The 21,875-nt window shown below is 58.9% G+C and overlaps 2 protein-coding genes across 2 annotated transcripts in view; one reads left to right on the top strand and one right to left on the bottom strand.

Annotated features, from left to right (window-relative positions):
* The first annotated feature begins 465 nt into the window (after positions 1–465).
* Positions 466–7,980, top strand: GAREM2 (GRB2 associated regulator of MAPK1 subtype 2). The gene is given in 11 exon segments (XM_086624777.1): positions 466–577; positions 2,127–2,267; positions 3,921–4,051; positions 5,009–5,960; positions 5,963–6,123; positions 6,801–6,834; positions 6,837–6,963; positions 7,108–7,163; positions 7,166–7,339; positions 7,342–7,442; positions 7,444–7,980. Coding segments are annotated over 11 exon segments (2,526 nt in total).
* A 1,427-nt stretch (positions 7,981–9,407) lies between these two features.
* The window catches only part of HADHA (hydroxyacyl-CoA dehydrogenase trifunctional multienzyme complex subunit alpha), a 28,727-nt gene continuing 16,259 nt past the window's right edge, over positions 9,408–21,875 (bottom strand). Inside the window, exons 11-20 of the mRNA XM_086624763.1 lie at positions 19,890–19,999; positions 19,463–19,597; positions 18,098–18,269; positions 17,548–17,634; positions 14,825–14,965; positions 13,475–13,543; positions 12,887–13,082; positions 11,898–12,012; positions 11,193–11,338; positions 9,408–10,029 (exon numbers count right to left, since the gene is read on the bottom strand). Coding sequence (XP_086480889.1) covers positions 9,884–10,029; positions 11,193–11,338; positions 11,898–12,012; positions 12,887–13,082; positions 13,475–13,543; positions 14,825–14,965; positions 17,548–17,634; positions 18,098–18,269; positions 19,463–19,597; positions 19,890–19,999 — 1,317 coding nt within the window. The 3' untranslated portion in view covers positions 9,408–9,883. The remainder of the gene's footprint in view (positions 10,030–11,192; positions 11,339–11,897; positions 12,013–12,886; positions 13,083–13,474; positions 13,544–14,824; positions 14,966–17,547; positions 17,635–18,097; positions 18,270–19,462; positions 19,598–19,889; positions 20,000–21,875) is intronic.

Raw genomic sequence — 21,875 nt, 5'->3', positions numbered from 1 at the left:
GCACCGGGTCACCCCTCGCCCCCTTTCCTCGGCAGCCAAAGGAGCTGAGCCCCCCCCCCCCGGTACACCCGGAGGGACCAGGGCTGGCGGGGCTGAGCCCCCCGGTACCCTCGGGCGAGCGACGATTCCTCCGGACGGCGCGGGCGGAGCCGCCCCCATCCCCGGGGGCCGCGTCCCCCTCCCCGGAGCACCCCCGGGAGCAGCCCCCGCCTCGGGGGGTTCCCGCCGCCGCCGCCACTTTCCCCCGCCCCCGGCGCGGTTGGCGGCGGGGGGGTCCCGCCTGTCGGGGCGGGCGGGCAGGAGGGGCCGGGGGCGGGCGGGGGGCGGCTCCCGGCTGCCCCGCTCCCCGCCGCCCCCCGCCCCCCGGCCCCGCCGCTGCCCCGGCCCGGCGGCGGCGATGGAGCCCGACGCGGCCGCCGCCACCGCCCCCCCCCGCGTCGCGGGGCCGTTCTGAGCCGCGATGCGATGGAGAAGCTGGCGGCGGGGCTGGCCCGGCTCCGCTGGAGCCCCGCGGCGCTGCCCCTCGACGCCATCGTCAGCCAGTGCCGGCTGCCCACCCTCGTGTGCCTGGGGCAGGGTGAGCGGGGCCGGGGGGGTACGCGGGGGGAGACGGAGGCTGGAGCGACGAGGAGGAGGAGGGAGGAAGGCTGGGAGGGAGCGGGAGGAGGGAGGAGGAAGGCTGGAGGGAGCGGGAGGAGGGAGGAAGAGAGGCTGGAGGGATGGGGGAGGAGGAGGCGGAGGGAAGGAGGAAGGCTGGAGGGACGAAGAGGAGGGAGGAAGGGAGGATGGAGACATGAGGAGGAGGGAAGGAGGAAGGCTGGAGGGACGAGGAGGAGGAGGGAGGTTGGAGTGATGGAGAGGAGGAAAGGAGGAAGGCTGGAGGGACGAGGAGGAGGGAGGAGGAAGGCTGGAGGGACCAGAAGAAGGAGGGAAAGGAGGAAGGCTGGAGGGACGAGGAGGAGGGAGGAGGTTGGAGTGATGGAGAGGAGGGAGGGAAGAAGGCTGGAGTGATGGGGAGGGGGAGAAGGAGGGAAGGAGGAAGGCTGGAGGGACGAAGAGGAGGGAAAGAGGTTGGAGGGATGAGGAGGGAGGGAAGAAGGGCTGGAGTGATGGGAGGGGGAGAAGGAGGGAAGGAGGAAGGCTGGAGGGGACGAAGAGGAGGGAAAGAGGTTGGAGGGATGAGGAGGGAGGGAGGGAGGCTGGAGGGACGAAGAGGAGGGAGGAAGGATGGAGAGATGAGGAGGAGGGAAGGAGGATGGAGTGATGAGGACAGAGGGAGGAAGGCTAGAGGGTGGAGGGACGGGGAGGAGGGAGGAAGGGTTGAGAGTGAGGAGGAGGAGGAGGGGAGGAAGGCTGGCGCAAGGGATGGAGGGTGGAGGGACAAGGAGGGAGATAGGTGAGGAGGAGGAGAGAGGGATGGAGAGGAGGGAGAAAAGGGTAGAGGGATGAGGAGGACGGAGAGGGGAAGATTGGAGGGGTGAGGAGGAGGAGGAGGAAGGAAGGCTGGATGGGTGAGGAGGAGGAGGGATGAAGGCTGGAGGGCTGAGAAGGAGGAAGACCAGAGGCACGAGGAGAAGGGAAGAAGGTTGGAGTGAGGAGGAGGAGGGAGGGAGGGAGGAAGGCTGGAGGGCAGGTGACACATGGCCAAACTGCTGTGCGGCGTCCGGGACTGCCCTCGCCGGGCTGAGGAGGGCTGAGGGGGGGCGGGGGGGGTGTGTGGGGCCCAGGCTGCCCCCAGCCCCCAGGCAGGGGTGCAGGGGAGTGGGGGTCCCCCCCCCTCCGCAGCAGGGTCGGTCCCTGCGGAGCGGGGGGTGCCGGGGGAGGGTGGGGGGTGCTGGGGGGGTGGGGGCCCCCGCGCCGGCCGCAGCTCAATAAACTTCTTGTTTGCGGCGGCTGCGGCTTTTCAGGGGGGACAAGAAATTGTTTCCCGGGCAACTGGCGGCTCTTGGCAGCGGGCACCCGCCCGGCCCTCCGTCCGTCTGTCCGTCCCCCGGGCTGCCACCCCTGGGTGCCCGGGGGTGGTGGGGGTGCCTGGGGAGGAAGGAGGGGGGAGGATGTGCCCGGGGGTGGTGGGGGTGCCCGGGGAGGGGGGGGTGCCCGAGGTGGTGCCAGCCCTGTGCCCGCAGGTGAGCGCGTGGAGGGGGTGAGCGCGCAGGACGTGCTGCTGCTGCACTCGTGCCGGCAGTGGACCACGGTGACGGCGCACAGCCTGGAGGAAGGGCACTACGTGGTGGGGCCCAAGATCGACATCCCGCTCCAGTACCCAGGTGGGGCGGCGGTTGTCCCCCGGGGCATCGGGGCTGGGACCTCCCTGCACCGCCGGTGGCTGAACTGCGGAGGGCACGGGCTGGCCCAGTCTGGGGAGGGAGATGCTCTGGTTTGGGGGTTGCTCGATGCCCCTCCCGCCCTGCCAGAGCCCAGCCCAAAACTGGGGGCGGGGGAGGGGCTGGCAGGGATGGGATGGGGGTGCTATGAGGACAGGGGTGGGAGAGGGATGAGAATGGGATTGGGACAAGAACAAGGATGAAGATGGGATGGGAGTGAGATAAGGATGAAGATGAGGATGATGACAGGGATGTGATGAGGACATGAGTGGGAGAGGGATGGGGATGGGATGGGAACAAAACCAGGGATGAAGATGGGATGGGGCTGAGATAAGGATGAGGATGAGGACAGGGATGTGATGAGGACAGGGGTGGGGATGGGATGGGGACAAGGACAGGGACAGGAACAGGGATGGGATGGGGTGGGATGAGGACAAGGATAGGGACAGGGATGCCGTGAGGACAGGGGTGGGAGAGGGATGAGGATGCAATAGGGACAAGGACAGGGATGAGGATGGGATGAGGATGGGGACGGGATGGGGACAACAACAGGCATGGGATGGGGATGAAGATGAGGATGGGGACAGGCTGGGCCCAGGGATGCAGACGAAGGTGCTGAGATGCCGGCAGCCGCCGTAGTGAGTGCCTTAATGCCCACTCTAAGTGCTTGCCATGGCGGTAATGAGTCCTGCTAATAAATAAATAATGGGAAGTGGAGCGGGGGAGGGGCTCATTGCCTGTCCCAAGTGGGGGGCCGAGCAGGGGATGCTGGGCAGCCTATTAACTGGCTTCGGGGGGCTCAGCCGTGCCCTCCCCAGCTGCAGGGCTGCCCCCGGCTCCAGCCTCCACCAGCTCCCATGTCCACAGTGCCGTGGCCGTGGCTGGGCCCCTGTCCGGCGATGTGCCGTAGGCCCTGGCACAGCTCGGCGTGGGGCTGGCAGCGGTGCAGCTGCTGGTGCGGGGGTGGCTGAGGATTAATATTCCCCTCAGGTCTGTCCCCGCCACCGATGCCAACGGCGGCAATTTTGCTGCCGGCTGCAGCGCCCGCTCCCACTGCCAAGCCCCTCAGTCCCCCCAGCCCCGGCCCCCTCTCCAGTGACTCTCCCACCCACGGCATGGGGTGAGGGGGGTGCGGGGATTGGGGGTCCCAGTGGGGCTGGGGCCGGACTCTGGAGGGTAATGAGGCTCCCCACAATTCCGGCTGCTCCTCTGGCCCTGCTCCAGGCGAGTTCCTCCATCCACGGGGCATTTTCGAGGCCATTTTAGGGTGGTCCCTGCAGCTCCAGGGGTGCTGTCGTGGCATTGCCAAGACACCCCACGTGTCCGGGGCTTTGTGCTTTATCCCACCCAGAACCCGCCCTTGATGCTGCATGTTGGGAGGATGGGGGATGCTCTGGTGTCCCCTTGCAGCACTTGGAGACACTGAGTGAAGCCCACAGAGATGTCTTCAAAAATGCGATGGAGACCCCCCAAGTCAGTCTTGAGGCCCCCCCCTAAAGGGCCATGCTGGTCCTGAGGTGGGTGACAGCAGGTCCCTGCGGCCAGGACCTGGGGACGGGCCCCTCTCACCACCGTGGGTCTGGCTGTCCCCCACAGGGAAGTTTAAGCTGCTGGACCAGGACCGGGACATCCGTGAGCCCGTGCAGTACTTCAACAGTGTGGAGGAGGTGGCCAGCATCTTCCCAGACCGTGTCTTTGTCATGGAGGCCATCACCTTCAGCGTGAAGGTTGGTAGAGGCTGGTGCTGGGACAGCAGGGGACACTGTTAGGGCAGCAGGGAATGGTGGTGGGATGTCAGGGGACAGTGGTGGGACAGCAGGTGAATGTCAAGGAGTGGTGGTGAAGCAGCAGGGGTTAGTGGTGGGACTTCATGGGTAGGTGGTAGGAATCGGGGGGGTGGTGGGACATCGAGGGGTGGGATTCAGCCTGGAGAGGAGAAGGCTCCAGAGAGACCTTCCAGTACCTGAAGGGGCTACAAGAAAGCTGGAGAGGGGCTTTGGACAAGGGGCAAATGGCTTTAAACTGAAAGAGGGGAGATTTTGATTAGATCTAAGGAAGAAATTTTTTCCAATGAGGGTGGTGAGGCACTGGCACAGGTTGCCCAGAGAAGCTGTGGCTGCCCCATCCCTGGAAGTGTTCAAGGCCAGGTTGGATGAGGCTTTGAGCAACCTGGTGTAGTGGAAGGTGTCCCTGCCCATGGCAGGGGTGTTGGGACTGGATGATCTTGAAGGTCCCTTCCAACACAAACCAGTCTGTGATTCTATGGTCGGACATCAGGGGTTGGTTCTGGGACACCAGGGTATGGTGGTGGGACACTGAGGTTAGTAGTGGGACATCAGAGACAGGTGATGAGAATAAGGCAGGGGAGACATAATGGAGGTTACTGGTGGGACATTAGGAGAGGACAATGGGACAGGACACAGGAAGAGATGTGGTGGGAATCAGGGGGTGGTGGTGGGACATTGAGCGTCAGTGGTGGGACATCAGGAGACAACAGTGGGCAGTGGAGGGAGTGGGGCGGGGGACATCAAGCGTGGTTGGTGGGGCATCAAGGGTTGCTGGTCAGGCATCAGGGCTTGGTGGTAGGGCAACAAGGGTTGTTGGTGGGGCATTACAGGTGGTGGTGGGACATTAGGGGACAGTGCCAGGACAGCGTGTCCCACGGCGGGGCTGTCCTGGGGCAGGTGGTGTCGGGGGAGTTCAGCGAGGACAGCGAGGTGTACAACTTCACGCTGCACGCCGGGGACGAGCTGACGCTGATGGGCCAAGCGGAGATCCTGTGCGCCAAGACAGTGAAGGAGAAGTCGCGCTTCAACACCATCCTGCGGAAGCTGGGCAAGGCGGCGCCGGTGGCGGGGGCCCGGCAGGTGAAAGGCAAGATGCCCTGCTTGATCTGCATGAACCACCGCACCAACGAGAGCCTCAGCCTGCCCTTCCAGTGCCGAGGCCGCTTCAGCACCCGCAGCCCCCTCGAGCTGCGGCTGCAGGAGGGCGAGCACACCATCCGCAGCATCATCGAGAAGGTGCGGCTGCCCGTCAACGTGGCGGTGCCCAGCCGCCCCGCACGCAACCCCTACGACCTGCACGTTATCCGCGAGGGCCACTGCTACAAGCTGGTCGGCATCATCTCCAAGACGGTGGTGCTGTGCTGCATCCTCCGCCGCGACCAGCTGGTCCCTTTCCACTTCCTCCTGCTGACCGACATGCCCCGCTTCCAGCTGCCCGAGGGGCTGCTGGCTGGGGACCCCCAGCTGGAGAAGCTGCTGCGGGACAGTGCCGCGTACTGCCGCGACCGCTTCAACCCCGATGAGTACTCGCGGGCCGTGCGTGAGGCCAAACCCGACTTTTCGGAGGAGTGCGCCAGCCCTCGGCGCCTGCGGCTCTGCCTGCCCGCCTGCGCCCGCGAGGAGCTCAGCCAGCCCCTCCAGCGCCTCGCCCTTTGCTCCTGCAGCACGGCCCGGGAGCCTGGCGCCCGCTGCCAGGGACCGCGAGGCACTGGGGGCAGCACCCCACGCCCACCACTGCCTGACTTCCCGGACCCCGACCGGGAGTACGTGACGCCCGACTGGGCTGAACCCGAGTTCAGGACTCAGGAGCCGCTGGAAATTCCCTACGAGGAGCTTTGGAGCAACCCAGCCTGGAGGGGTGCTGTGAGCCGGGCAGTGGCACTGGCACCGGCCGGCAGGACCTCATCTCCTTAGTGGCTGGCACCCCCCTGGGCTCCCCGCACCGCCCCGGTGTGCCCGGGGATGAGCCCCGTGGGGACACCCCACCGCCTGTGCCGCCCAAGTCAGAGGCGGTAAGAGCTGCCGTCCTGTCCCCCGTCCCGGGAATGGGGAACAACGCCCCGGAGGTCCCACCGGCCGCCCTGGCTGGGGCAATGCACCGGGACAGCTGGGCAGTGGGTGAGCCCCAGCATGGCCCTGCCGGAAGCCCTGGGCAGGGGGTGCAGAGCCTGGGGCTGTGCCAGCACCCCATGGCACGACCAGACTCACCCACTCTGGGTGCTGTGGGGCTCTGGGCTGGGAGCTGCTGTCCCCTGGTCCGGGGTCCCTCCCCGGCTCTGTTTGGTCACCCAGATCCTCTGGCCTCCCCGGCACCATGGGGTCCCCAGGGCTCCCCATCACCAGGGGGTACCTGAATCTCAGGACACCCTTGTTCCATGGGGTCCCTGGTTCCCCAAGGCTCTCTGCACCACGAGGTGCCTGAATCTCTTGGGCTTTCCAGCACTGTGAGGCACTCAAACCCTCTGGGCTCCCCTGCACCATAGGGTACCTAAATTTTTGGGGCTCCCTGTGCCATAGGGTACCCAGTCCCCTGGGGCTCCCTGTTAGTACCCTGAGCCTCGTGGCTCGATTGGGGGCTGCCCCTGAGTCTCACATACCCCTCGAGCCCCACATTCCCCCCTCTAGCCGTGGGGTCCCGGGGGCAGATCCCCCAGCACTGGGCTCTGACAGCTTCACCCCTTCCCTCCAGGTGAAGGAGGAGTGCCGGCTGCTGAACGCACCCCCGTGCCGCCCCGGGGCAGCCGCCCCCCCGCACCCTGCAGCCCCCCAGCACCCCTGCGCTGCCCGAAGCTGGCACCCGCTCCCTCACCCAGCCCCAGCCTCTCCTACTACTCCTCGGGACTCCATGATGGGTGAGTGTCCCCAGGGACACGGGGGTGACGTGGTTGGGGACAGGGTGGCGGGTTGGCGTTCTGGGTGGGGTGTCCCTGTGGCGTGGGGTTGGGGCTAGGGGACGCAGCCCTGGGGTGATGGCGGTGCTCCCCTTCCTCCGGCAGGTTGGTCCCGCAGAGCGGCAGCGGCTCGCCCTCGCCCGACGCCTACTCCCTCTACTGCTACCCTGCACCTGGGGCGACTGTAAAGCCGGGGAGACCCCCGGGCGCCCGCCGCCCCCCGCCACGCTGCCCCCCACCACCCAGCCCGCCCCCACCTCCTGGTCGGACCCCTGGGCGTACGCTGAGGCGGGCGCTGGGGCGGGCAGCGGCTGCTCGACGCCGCTGCCGGGGGCTGAGGCCCCCTGAAGCCCTACCACAGCTGCCCCCGCCTCAAACCCCCGCACCTCCAAAAACGTTTCGCTCCCTTTGGGGCACTCAACCCCTTCGCCGGCCCGGCCTGAATGGCCGGAGAGTCTGGAGTGGCCCAAGCCGCCTTCGGCCCCGGCCGCCCCCTCCTCCTCCTCCTCGCCAGAGCCTCTTGCCCCCAGTGAGGAGCCAGCACCCCCCCCTCGCCCACCCAAGGGCTTCGAGGGGGATGGCATCGTCATCCGTGGGGCGGCCCCGCTCTCGCCCGCCGTCCTGCGCGGGGCCGAGGGCGGCGTTGCCCGAGTCTACCTGGCACAGGGTGTCATCGAGGTGCCACCGGCGGTGCGGGGCGATGGGGGGGCCCCGCTGGCCGCCCCCCGTCCCAGTGGGGATGGCTCGCCCTGGCTGCCCCCCGCCGACCTTTCGGCCCTCTCGCTGGAGGAGGTCTCCAAGTGCCTGCGCTTCATCGGCCTCTCCGAGGACGTGGTCAGCTTCTTCGCCCGCGAGCGCATTGACGGCAGCATCTTCGTGCAGCTCAGTGAGGAGATCCTGGCCGACGACTTCCGCCTCACCAAGCTCCAGGTGAAGAAGATCATGCAGTTCATCAAGGGCTGGCGCCCCAAGATCTAGCCGCACCTTGGGGACCCCTGGACTAGGGCCTGGGGGGCTCCCAACCCCTGGACCATAGCTCTGGCTCTCCCCACTCCTGTCCCCTGCCTCGATGTGGCAGTGCCCACCAGCTGCAGGTGTTCCTCCTCCTCCCCGGCAGCTCAGCCCTATCACCCTCCCGCTTTCTGTTTTAACACTGGACAGTAATTTTGGCCTAAATGGGCTGGAAATACTGGAGTTTGCATTGACTGGTTTAACTTAATCCTTGTGGATTAGTGTAATAAACGTATGGGAGAAAAATGAGGGACTGAAGAAGCCCCTTGCTCGGGGAGGAGGGGGGAAGGGGCCCTTGGTGGGGAAGGAGGCTCTGGGCATTGCTCCCATTCCCACACACCCTTCCCAAGAGCTGGGAAGGGATCTGTGTCCCCTCTGTGAGGGAAGACATTGCTCTTGGAGTTGCTCTGGGCTGCCTGCACCCCAGGGCGATTCCACAACCTGGAAGGAATCTCCTCTGCCTGACAGACACAGCTGGGCGCTGGAAGGGGAGGCAGAGACCTGCCCGCAGGGCTGCGTCCACCACCCCCCAGCACCCCACTCGCTCAAGGTGCACAGTGGGGTGCCCCACAGCCCCTCGAGCCCCACAGGGTCACAGTAACAGGAGAGTGTGGGGCCAGATCTCCCCAGCCCCAACTCCAGCCCCTTGGCCACACAGGAGGAGCAGGGCTGCCCCAGAGCCCCGAGCAGGAGGGATTGGAACTAGATGATCTTTGAGGTCCCTTCCAACCCAAACCATTCCAAGATCGTACAATAAGCACAGCCCTCGTCGCAGCACCAACCCAGGCCCTGCTCCTGGAGCAGGGGGCAGGTCCCGGGGGGCTGCTGCCTCCCCCAGGGAGGGCTGACGGCCAGTTACCAGCTCCGCAGGCAGCCCAGTGCCCACCCCAGGAGGCAGCAGAGGCAGGATGGAATGATATCTCAGCCCGATTGCCTACTGGTGGCTTTGAGAAATGAGCACAAACGCAACATGAAAAGAGCAGCACCACCCAGCTCCAGGAAAAAGGCTGGAGGCCCAGGGAGGCACTGCTCCGCAGCAAGGCGGAGGCCGGGCCAGCTCTGAAATCGGTGACAGGTGCACAGAGATTTAAAGCCTTTTAGTTTAAACTGAGCTCTCCCCACAGGGGACCCTTCTGGCCTTTGGCTGCTTGGTTTGCAATTACAGGCGGCTCCATCTGCCAGGATAGCCCCGGCAGCAGCGCTCGGGGCCAGACAAAAGAGCCAGAGGCTCCTCACAGACTCTGATTGATGGCAGAGGTGACAGAGCCGGTCTTTGTTCCGCACTGCCGCCATCCCCTGCCTCTCTCCTCGTCCTCCCGGCAACTGCCGGCAGTCCCTTTGTGGGTCTCGCAGCCGGAAAGCATGGAGAGGATCCCAGGGGATTGCCTCAACGCTTTATTTCCAACTTGAGCAGTTCTCTTCCTTGGTGCCGAGAGGCTGCTGTCCCAGCAAGATGGGAGGAACAGCAGGCATGGAGTCCAAACCCAGGACATGGGGATTTATTTTTATTTTGTTGGAGGTTTAGGGAAAGGCAAAGCCTCAGGGCCAGCCATGTGCTGGATGCTGCCTGTTGAACCAGGAGTTCTGGAAGTGGCAGGATGGAGGTGGAAGCAGAAGAGATTCGCTCTCCCAGGAAGGAGCCACGAGGCCCACATTGTCAGGGGATGGACGTATGTGCCCAACTCACAGTAGCTGATAAGGCACTTGAAATGACTACAAGCCATGAGGCAACCTGCTGCCACCCTCCTTCCTTCCCTGCTGCCCCCGGGTGCTTCGCAAGTTGACCTACAGAGAACGAGGTGTTGCTGGAGAGCTGGTGGCCCTGGCTCAAGCTGTCAGCGCAGCATGCGCGGGCGGTGTTGGGCCACGCTCACTGGTGGAATTTCTTGCTCGGGCTGTTGGCATAGTCCAGCAGCAGCTGGCATGGCGTGAAGTGGCTGCCGTAGACGGCCTCGTACTTGCGCAGCTTGTCCACCAGCTGCTTGGCTCCGTACGAGTCCGCGTACCTGAAGGGACCTGCCGGGGACAGGGGGACACACCTGCGTCAGGGAAGCGAGAAGCACCAGGGGGCATGGAGAGGTGACAGCACTGGATTCGGCCCCTCCATCCTTCCCCAGAAAAGACCCCCAAGTCTCTGGGCAGGGCAATGGGGGACACTGCCTCCACTCAGTGCAGAAGAGCAGGCGGGGAGCAGCCTGGACTGCTGGGGACAAGCTGGGACAGAGATGGGACTCCTTCCCTAGTCTGAGCTTGTCTCAAGGAGGGAAAGTGCCAGGTACTTGGCAGCAGCACTGCCTCAAGCCCGTGAGACCTTCAGTTGTGACCCAAACCTCAGCTCGTGTTTCGTCCACTGCCCAGACCATGGCAGAGCCACCCAGCCAGGCTGCAGGTGGGTCCAGGAGCACTTTGCCCAATCTTAGCCAGGCCCACCAAGCACCTTGGCCTGAGAATTGCTGTGCACCACGGCTGAGGTTATCCACTCAGCTCTATCTGTGCAGCGTGAGAGTGTGGGCAGAATGGTGCGTCCCTGGGAACCGTTTCCCAGCTGGGTGTGCAGCATAGGACCAGGTTTCCAGAAGCACTGCAAGACACCTGCCTGCCCACCCAGGTGAGTAGCAGTGGCAAGAGATGAGATACCAGAGCCTCGTTTTTCACTGAGCACCATACAGCTACACAAAACCCAGGGATTTCTTAAAAACGTAAGGTTTTTAAGAGATTTGCAAATCTCCCAGCCCACCTACATCCCCATGACTATCAGGCGTGGCAAGAGCTCTTCCTTTGGAGTTATGGGAAGTGCTGATGAGGCTGGGGCCAGCATGGCTCTGCTGCCTTGTTCAAACCTGAAGACACAGCAAATCGCCTGGTTAAAGTCCCTTCACCCTCACCAGATGCAGCCCTGCGAAACAGCTGCACCAGCAAAGGAATCCCACAGTGTCCTGGCAGAAACGTCTTACAGCAGCTCTCAACCTCACTGCCACCTCTCGTGGGGTGGGAACACTGGAGCAACGTCTCTGGCTCAGGCTTTATGTGGGATAAGGACACTCTTAAGGATAAGGCTTGTCAAATTGCAGCTCAAATCTGGCCTTAGCAGCTGACCCACCTCTGATGTTTAAGGCCCACTAGACAAGCCCACTACGAAGCTTTCAAGCCCAGCCCAAACCCCAGCTGAAACCACCTACCTCCCAGGTATGGCGGGAAGCCTAAGCCGAACACAGCACCAATATCTCCCTCCACGGGGTTGCTGAGGATCCCTTCCTGCAGGCACATGACTGCCTCGTTCACAAACTTTGTCACCAAGCGCATCTGGATGTCCTCATCAGTGCAGCTGCAAAGAAAAGAGTCTGTAAGGGCTGCGCAGGTAAGGCAGCAGCTGGATGGAGGAGCACATGAAGCCAGCACAGACCAGGGAGAGAGCCAGCCCTGAGCGAGGGGAGAGAACAGTTTCTCACTGAGATTGTCCCTCTCTGTGAGAGGATAAGGACTAAGTTCTGAAGCAGGCACGTGAGAATGGCAAAGGCTCAATCAGGCCAGGTGGGAACTGCTTCAGGAGACGTTTCAGTGGCAGGTTGTAGAACAGGTCCGATGCCAGGGAGGTCACGGCAGGGGCTGCACTGACCTGCTCGCCCGAACAAGCCCCACCACTGAAAAGCTTTCTGCAAAGGTGCCCAAGCAAACACTGATAAATTTGAGGATGCCCCATTCCTGCAAGCACAGGCTGTCCAGAGCCAACAGCCCGCGCCGCCACACACCAGCTGGAACGGCCAAACACCATCTGGAGTGACTCCGTGTTCAGCAATGTCATCCCGTGCTGCTGCTCAGAGGCAGAAGGAGCTGGGCAGGGGCGAGAGCCCGCCCGCACCAGCGCCCCGCGCGCAGCTACTCACACTTCAGGTTTGGCCGGCACTTTGAACCGCGCCAAGATCTCCTCCATGCCTGAATTCACGCTCCTGTTCTTCACCCCCTCCTGGTAAACATAGAAGCCTTTCCCTGCCTTGCGACCTGCCAAGGATAAAGAGAGACGGTCACATCCTGCTACGCGTCCTGTGTGCTTGTGACATCTTCGCCTCTTATCCCGTGCCTCCTGCTTTTGTTAGCATGAGCAGACTCTCCCAGTGCAGGCAGCGTCTCCGCACTTCAGAGCGCGCCCGTTTGCTGCCCTACCAGGGACACAGGGAAGGGGGCACACATCCAGCTGAATCCTCAGCAAGATGCTGCCACTGTGCCAGGCCCCTAACGCCTTCACTAGGTCCAGAGGACAGTCAAATAACGCCACTGTTTTTGCAGCCACAACAGCAAAAAGACAGTCCTCAAGGATAAGGGACAGAGATGACAAGATCTCCCAAACAACCCTCGCTGCCAGGGGCCTGGTCCCAGCAAGGGGCATCGGAGGGTGAGAGCTGTGGCGGCCCGCACCAATGTGTGCTGCTCCGCCCTGGCGTGCTCAGAGCCACAGCTGCCTCTGGCACCCAGTGCCACCAGGGCTTCTAACGAAGGGACAGGACAATTTTTCTTTGCACAGAGCTTCTAAACCTCAGCTCAGGGCTTCTTTCCCTTGAGCATATGTATTTCCAGCCACTTGCTCCCTACATCCCAGAGCACTTGTTCAGGTTTAACAAAGGGGCCGGACAGAGGTTCATGAGATCTTGTCTGCTGCCTTTGCTCTGGGCAGCATCTTTGCCTGGTGCTGCCGTTTCTGCAAAGGAAGTTCTGGCAGCAGTCAAAGGTCTACCCAGGGTACAGCTGGGAGGGATTCTCCACCCATCCCCAGGGACCGTTCTCTGCTGTCACCTGAGCCCGAACAGGCTGATGGATGCTAGTGCTTTTCCTTGAACAAAGGGGAAACGTGTTAAATTAGAACAGCCTAGTGTCTCACCTAAAAAGCCTTTTTCAACCATGACCTTGAAGAACTCGATGCCACTCCCTCCAAAGCGCTCGCCAAAGGCCTTGCTGAGGTCCTCAGCCACGTGCGCGGCCACATCCACACCCACCTCGTCGATCAGCGTGGCAGCACCAACAGGAAAGCCGAAGGCCGTAGAGATGGTGTCTATTTTCTTTGGGTCAATGCCCTCCTGCAGGAACAGAAGGGAAAGCAATGGTGTATCTGGTTGAGGGTCCTGGAAACCCAGCATGGGGTCACAAAGCCGTTGCTCATCTGAAACCACAGACTGTGACCAGCCCCATTAGCCATTTGATTACGGACAGGAGTGGTGTAATCGTGCCGGCACCACTCCTGACTTTCCCTCGGTGCCACGTGGAGAGGAAAAAGCCTCACCACTGCCTGTGCCAGGTCTCATCAGACCACAGCTCAGCCAAGAGCAGGCTGGCCACAACCACGGGCACCAGGGCTGGTTACCCACCTCCCTTCTTGGCCAGAGCTGGGGTCAGCCTGGTCAGGGGACAAGGAAGAAGCAGAGTTTACGTGACTATTTGGTAGATGCTCGGTAGCTGATGGGATACACACCTGGAGAACTCGGACCACTTCTGCCAGCATCGGCCCCAGGCACCTGGTGGTGTAGAAGCCAGGCCCGTCCTAGGGAAGAGGGGTGCAGCAGGAATGCAGGTGAGTACAAACTGCAGGAACACGGCCTCTCTCGGCAGCACAAGAACTGAGCTGCACAGCCCAGGCTGCAGTTCAGGCACTGACACGCAGGGCAGACACACTGAATTGTGTTTCTAACGGTGTGTTACCAACTGCTAGAATAGCTTTTTCCTGTAGGGCTCAGCAGTGTTTGAAGACTTCCATGAACTTACTCCCTGGAAGTTCCCACCAGAGTGTTTTTCATTTGACACAGCGCCTGGAAGTCCCCAGCAGGCTGCAGAAGTCCCCTTGCTCCACCAAGGCCCAGCAGGCTGATGGAGGAAAGGGGGCTCAGCACAAGTGGAAGAGGGATAAACCGGTTGTTTCACCTCTGATACTGCTCACAAAGTCAGGGAGCAATAGATTAGCTGCAAACTGCCATTGAGGGAAGCATTTGATGTGGGGATGAGGGTTGGAGCACTGTACCTCCATTGGCCTTCAGAGGTGCCCAGAGCACTTTCAGACAAGCCAGTTTTCCCAGCGCCACAAGAGAGACCTGCTCAGCACTGCTGGCAACCTCACACACCAATCCAAAACCACACTCCAACTGCCCCAAGTCTACCAGCTGAGCCTCCCACACAGCGGGAACAGCATAGCTGGTGCTTTCTACTACAGAGCACGAGACCAGCTCTCTTTGGAGGATGGTGTGCTCACCAGCAGCCACCAGCCGAACACATCACTCAACAGCCCACGGCTCTTCTGAGGCTCCACTGCCTCTTCCCACAGCTCACAGCAGTTTGTTCTCAACTCCTGCCCCAGTGTACTGTGCTCAGTCTTCTCCCTCTGCGTGGCATGGCTCTTTCCCTACACTTTCATGTGTATTTCTGCCCCCTCTCATGAAAGATTTAATCCAGAAAAAGCAGGGTTACTGCTCGCAGGCCCCCCTGTCCTTGCAGCTTGCCAAGGAGAAGAGGTGGTGAGGGTCCTGCCCAGACTCTGCTCCATCTCAGGTGCCACTGTGGATTTCACCCTCCTGGAAGCTGTGTGCAGCAGGACCGCCAGCATCTCATCCTGGCTGATCAGACTGCTCCTGTGCCTTCTGGCCTTCCACGGCTGCTCCAAAGGACACCTGAGGGATCACTTGGGCACCTGCCTTCTTCCAACCTCCATTTTTACTTCTCAGCATGAGTAGCTAATGCCAGCGTACTCACAGCCATGTTTCAGCCTCCCCTCAGCGCACAAGTCTGCTCTTATTTATTATGCCAGCTCATATTTTGTGCAGCATCCCCTCACCTTTACCACGATGACGACCTTGCCCTGCTTGAGGCCGACAGCAACAGCAGAAGCAGCTGTGTCCTGGGATGTTTTGTCTGTGGTGATGATTTCCAGCAGCTGCATTTTGTCCACGGGGGAGAAGTAGTGCATCCCGATCACCTGGGCAGAAGGAAGAGCTCACAGGGTTAAGACAGACTTTGGCTCCCAGAGGAATCTGCTGGGTAAGTCAAGTGCCCAAGTGCAGAAGGACACAGGCCAGCACGGGCTGCAGGACCCACTGCCACAGTAGAATCAAATAGAATCATAGAACAGTTTGAGTTGGAAGGGACCTCAAAGATCATCTATTTCCAACGCCCCTGCCATGGGCAGGGACACCTTCCACTACATCAGGTTGCTCAAAGCCTCATCCAACCTGGCCTTGAAGACTTCCAGGGATGGGGCAGCCACAGCTTCTCTGGGCAACCTGGTCCAGTGTCTCACCATCCTCAGAGGGAAGAATTTCTTTCTTACATCTGATTGAAATTTCCCCTCTTTCAGTTTAAAGCTATTGCCCCTTGTCTTATCATTGTATCCCTCTCTGACAGGAATGCTCTCCAACTCCTTTCTCTCCTTGGCTTTCCCGAGGGCGCAGCACAGGCCCCACAGCTCTTGCCTCAGTGAGAATTTAGGTGTAACGCTTACAGGAGCAAGAGTGCTGCTCAGTGCTCTCCATCCTTGTAATGGTCTGGCAGCAAAACCAGAGAATCTTGGCTGAGCTCAGTCCCCAGGTGAACCACAGGCCCTGCGTAATCTGCAGGTACCATCTGAGCTGGCAGAACAGCCACTCACCTGGGTGGTGCTTCTTCTGCACCATGAGAGTGGAACAGCAGTCACAGAGACAGATGTTGAGCGAAAGTCCCTGTGTTCTGCTTGTGAATGTTTTTGATTTGGGTTGTTTGGGCTTTTTTGGTGATGAAGTGAATCTAAGGACAGGAAGGCATGTTTCCAGAAACTAATTACAGAAGTAAGTGCAGCCTTCCTCTGGGAAAAGCATTTACCTGGAGATTATTTGGTTGTCTGCCTTACTTTCTTAACGCAACCACGCAATCAGCATGTCACCTTCGTGCCTCCTGGAAGGACTAAGATCTGTATAAGTCAGAGGCACCTTGCAGGACAGTTGCAGACTGCAAAACTAATTAAAGACAATACACTAATTAGTCAACCGATTTTCTATTAGTTTCCCCAAAAAGAGCCATTACACAGGCAATTGATACAGTGAGAGGATGTTATCTGCAAGTCTGAACAAATAAGACCCAGTCTGCATTTCCAATGCAACTAAGGTCTGACAGCAGACCAGGGAGAGGCTCATGAAAGTCACAGGAACCTCCAAGAGCAGAGACACACTCTGTCACTCTATGGACTTCACAGATGCCCGCAGAACATCTGCGGGAAGACAAGCAGCAGAGGCAACGCACTGCCTTGGGCAGGCTTGAGACCCTTGTAGGAGTTTAGGGAACCAGCCAAGGGTACCTGTGCTTCTGCATTTGTGTAATGCTTTCCAACTGAGCTGGAGAGCTTTCCTCTCCTTCTCCCCAAGCTGCTATTGCCTCCCTGTCCCACCTGTTTTACAGAGGGAGATGGATTATCTCACAGGAGAATTGCTGGCTCTTCCCTGAGTCTTCTGCAGCTCCAGGTAGGCAAAGCAGATTCCTCAAATGAGGGGAAAGCGTTTCCCCCCTTTTTCTATCAAGGCTACCCTAAAGCAATGCTTAGTCCTCGGGAGGTGACTCCACCTGATCACGCAGATTCCTCACGCAATTTCAGACACGGCAGTGTCACGTCTGGTCTCCTGCTGCTTCTCCCTGAAGAGTGCAGGTGTCGCACAGGGCCAGTGCCAGACGTGCCAGCGGCACACCAGCAGGTACCACAGGTACCCTCGGCAGTCACAGATGGCAACGATGCCAGCACAGCGCACAGCCGACTCCTGCCAATGCAGCACATCCACACCCCTCAGATGGTAACGCCACCAGGCAGGTCCCGCAGGGCAGGCTGCTCCCCATGAAGCACTGCTCCTGCTCAGCTGTGCTTGCCTGGGCTGAGGGGGGTGGATGCAGTCACTCTATGCGCTGTTCAGACTTCAAGCAAAAGGATGAAGAAGTCCTCTGCTCCAAACCTCTGCCACAAGCTGCTATGTTGCTCTTGGTATCCTGTTCGCACGGATCATTTGGAGCTGGAGAGAAAAGCCCACCACCCCGTCAGGAGCCAATCCCATGGCTGACCACGGCTTCAGTTTCAGCACCTCCGAGTTCAGCTTCCAGCCACTGACTTTTCTTCCCTTTTTGCTGCTAGGTTAGCACCTTCCCCAAGGAGAAGGCGGCATTTGCCCATCATGGCAAGTCACTCCTACATCTACTCAGTTTATCAAAATGACTGAAGTCTTCTTGGTCAGAATTCTCTCAGCTTGAGTCCTTCCACAGCTCCTCTGCCTCCATTAATGTTTCCTGAAGAGCACTGACCTCCCTACTGCACCCTGTCCTGCCAACATCACGCTTGGGGTGATTCCACCTTCAACCCCTCCCTACCTGTCCAAGGACCACAAGCTCTGTGTTCAACGCTTGCACTGGGGCAGAGGATGAGCTGTTTCATGTTCTGAGGAGGAAGCAGAAGATTCCAGCGTTCACCTGCAGCAAAGCCAGTTTGCCTCTAACAGGCAGCTCAACGCAGAGCACGCTCGTAGCAGGCACGCAGCACTGGGTACTCACCTTCTCCGGCCTCTTGCTAACAGCAGCAATTTGGCTGATCGGGAGGGCAGATGTGTTACTGGCGAAGATGCAGTGAGCAGGGATCACCTGTGGCAAGGAGCAGAAGAGACAGTGTAAACGCACAGACTCCAGAGTCAGATCCAACGCGTGACGTACAGAGCCCTGAGATAACAGCACCAGCACCTGGTAACCCTGATGAACAAGGCAAACCTGCTTCTTCTCTGCCAGGGCAGACAGCATTACAACCTAATTCTAAAGCAGCAGCCCAAGTCAGCCAGATCTGAATTCCTCTGAACTCTCCACTCTCCCCAGGTCTGCAGTATCAGTCTCAGAGCCTCCATGCTTCTGCCAGACCATTGCAACCACATCAAACGCAGCAGGGAGGGAATTCAGAAAGGTGCACACAGCAGCTCCCTGACCACCCAGTGATTTCCCCAAGCACCAAACGGCAGCACAAAGGAGATGTGACAAACCCAGCAGGATGGGACACTTCGAGTCTCCACCATACACGGCCCACATCTAGCAAGAGCTACTCAGAACCGATACTCACGGCCTCCACCTCCTTCAGCACTTTGTGCTTGATGTTAATGTCCTCAAACACAGCCTCGATCACCATGTCTGCCTTCTCAAAGCCCTTGTAGTCCAGCTGGCCCGTCAGGTTGCTGAGAATGGAGTCCCTCTCAAACGACGTCAGACTCTTCTTCTTCACCTTGCTGTTCAGCCTAGGGAAGGACAGCTGTCACAGCTCCTGGGCAGGACAGCCCAGACTGCTAGAGGTGCACCACAACACCAAGGGCATCCCTCCCTCCTGGAGCTGGGACCTAAAACACCATCTCCACTGCAGCAGGACTGTCTCTCTGCCTACTGGCCCCTCCTTCCATTTAGGAAAAGGAGAGCCATGCTCACACGACTCAGACGGTGCATTAGCCTGAAGGTAAATCACTTTCCTGATGATGCACCGCTGAGCACTGTTACTGCTGAGCCAGGAGGACAGGAGAAAGAAATCCAGCTTTTCAGAAGTGTGACTCCATGCCTCCCCTTGACATGGGCCTCTAGGGAGCCAGGACTGCTCCCTCCCTCCTTAGCTCTATAAGCTACTGCTGCTAAATCTAAAAGCTAAAACAATCATCTGTAAGGTCATCTACCTAAGGAATCACAGAACGGTTTCGGTTGGAAGGGATCTTCAAGATCATCTAGTTCCAACCCCCCTGCCGTGGGCAGGGACACCTTCCACTACACCAGGTTGCTCAAAGCCTCATCCAACCTGGCCTTGAACACTTCCAGGGATGGGGCAGCCACAGCTTCTCTGGGCAACCTGTGCCAGTGCCTCACCACCCTCAGAGGGAAGAATTTCTTCTTTAGATCTAATCAAAATCTCCCCTCTTTCAGTTTAAAGCCATTGCCCCTTGTCCTGTCACTACAAGCCCTTGTCAGAAGCCCCTCTCCAGCTTTCTTGCAGCCCCTTTAGGTACTGGAAGGCTGTTAGAAGGTCTCCCCAGAGCCTTCTCTTCTCCAGGCTGAATAGCCTCAACTCTCTCAGCCTGTCTCCATAGCAAAGGTGCTCCAGCCCTCGGATCATCTTCGTGGCCCTTTGCTGGACTCACTCCAACAGCTCTATGTCCTTCTTGTGTTGGGGACCCCAGAGCTGAACACAGCACTGCAGGGGGGTCTCATGAGAGCAGAGTAGAGGGCCAAAATCCCCTCCCTCAACCTGCTGTCTGAATACACCGCCTATTTCATAGCGATATCCCAGCACGCTGCACAGGGCAACCTTAAAATAAAGCGTTTCTGTGACGTCTGATGATAGAAGACTCCGAAGGATACCAAGATGTCTCAGGAGTTCCTGACTGCCTGACAGCAGAGGAGTATTTTGACTAAAGGCAGCCCCATCCCATTCCGAGCAAATTCCACGTACCCCTTGAAGACCTGCTGCTGTCCTCTGTCCAAGCCTTGCTGTGCTGCATCCTTCAGGATGGTCTTCAGTCCCTTATCCACTGAGACCTGTGCGATCCCAGCTCCCATGAGCCCTGCTCCCAGCACTGCCAGGGTCCTGCACAAAAAAAGACCAAGGGACAAGTTCAGTGCTAGAAATAGCTGAATTTCCATTGCTGCTGTCAGACTCGCACAGATCCTGCCCACTCAGGCACTACTTTTTTGTGAGGTCATGCAAGAAGATGTCACTTGTGGGTGAGACCTCCAAACTGCAGAGGATTTGCCTTCTGGAAGCTGGAAATCTCTCTGCTCCGCTACACTGCTTTTCAGGACTCTAGGCCACTTGGTCCCAAGAGCCTTTTTGCAGAGGTCATCCAACTGCTCCTCTGGCATCCCATGCTTGCACTTACTTGACCTCTCGCTGAGGTGTTCCAAACTTGTTCTTCTTGCAGTGCACCTGCCCGTGGTAGAGTCCCATCAGCGCCTTGGACTCCTTAGTCGCTGCGAGTTGGCCAAAGCTCTGGAAGAAAGGGAGGCAGAGAGTTTGGCATTTAACAGCTGTCTCACTTCCAGCAGGCACACATCAAAAACATGGTGAGGGGAAAGCACAGCCACCCGTGTAGCGGCACAGACTAGTAAACTGGTTGGAAAAGGAAGAACGGACAGGGCATACGTATCCTCTGCCCAGAGGCACCTTCTGTACTAAGCACAGCCCACTCCGCACCACTGCCTCCCACGTGGGCTGCCAGAAAGCAGTAGGAAACTGCTTGTTCAACGTCCCTTGCCATAAACAATATAATTTAAAGCATCTGAAAGAGTGTGTACCTATAACACTGGTGTCTGGAGGGGCAGGGGTTCTGCCAGGGAACAAGAGCAGCCACAGTATTTCCATATCCGTCTCCTTCCTATCTACTGAATCATTCCCCGCTCATTTCCCCCTCCCTGGCAGTCCACCGGTGCGATGGTGAGCCAGGATCGACCCTGCTGCCTCTGCCAGCACCTGCGGGGTCCCATGAAATCAACGCAGGAGCCGTTTCTACTTCCCCAGGGGCAGGACTGAATTTCACTGGCACAGGACCCGCTCTCCCCGACACGCATCCTGTACTAGCTGAGGCCATTGCCCCAGGGGCTTCCAGGTGAAAGGCCCCTGACCTGCTCTCAGGCTTTGAGAAAATAAAAAATACTAAAAAAAAAATCTTTAAACAGGCCAGTTCTCAGTGACAGCAGTAGCCTGATACTATTTTTGGAGGATCATAGACAGGCACCAAAATCAAAGGCCTACAAAACCTCCCAGCACTCAGCATGAAACGGGAAAGCAGTCAGGAAGACAAAAGACATCGCAGGGTGACAGAAAACTAAAGTTGTCAGAGCCAAGTCTGCTCAGGAAAGCTGTCAGCGCAGTGTACTACTTTAGAGCAGGTTGTATCTTCCTTCACCACTGTCCTGTGAGTTTGAGGCTCCCTAAAATATCAGAACACATGGAAGAGAATCCACAAGTCTTCTGTCCTCGGCAAAAGAGGGAGGCATTAAAAAAGACACGACACTGACACTTACTATTCTTTAGAGGGTTCTGGGAAGATCTCCATCCTGCTATTATTCTCAGGAAAAAAACATTCATTCTTTTCTGTAAGGAACAGAGTACCCCAAGCCTTTTATTCAGCACCAGACCAAACGTGGGTGGAATACATAACCAGAACAGACGGGGTATACCCAGGAGGTCACTGTTAAGGTAGGAGGCAGACAGCTACATCTCAGACCAGGACCTTGTCACCAGAAGAGAACAAAAGGAGCTGCTAAGCATGGCAGGAAAGACTGCGGGATGTGACAGAGAGCAGCGTGAGAAGCTGGTGAAAGTTACAGATTTGTGGGGCACGGATGGATTTCACCGGCAGTTAAGGGGCAACGATGTGAGAGATGACACAAATGCAGAAATAATCGGATGAGAGTGTTGTGGTTCGGGGCAGTCAGGTCTTGCAGAGGCAGCAGTGCCCAGGTAACCGCACCAGAGACACTGCACACAGCCAGAATTACCTCTTCAGTATCAGAAATAACAAATTTGGGTACGGATGTAGCAAAACTGGGACTCCTGAGGAAAAACTAATTTAGGAGTAGTTGTTTATTAGGGCAGAGAAAAGGAGGGATGAAGATGGCTGAGATGAACAAGCATGGCAAAATAAAGACTCTGTGTGTGTGTGTGTCTATCTGTGCAGGGAAAAGAAGGGCCAGGCATAAGCAAGCTGCTGGTGAGTACAAGTGCCTGCTCAAGCCCTGGACCTGCCCAACACAGCCTGTCCTATCTCCATATCAAATTCGACTTCTATTTTCCTGAGTGTGTCACCAGCAAACCCCAAGCAGGACTGGATGGCGTTTAGGACATGAGGTCCACGTGCCAGCAG

The sequence above is a fragment of the Tauraco erythrolophus genome, chromosome 2 (genome assembly GCF_009769465.1).
Source record: "Tauraco erythrolophus isolate bTauEry1 chromosome 2, bTauEry1.pri, whole genome shotgun sequence".
NCBI classification, from domain to species: Eukaryota; Metazoa; Chordata; class Aves; order Musophagiformes; family Musophagidae; genus Tauraco; species Tauraco erythrolophus.
This window is presented reverse-complemented; position numbering and strand designations above follow the sequence as displayed.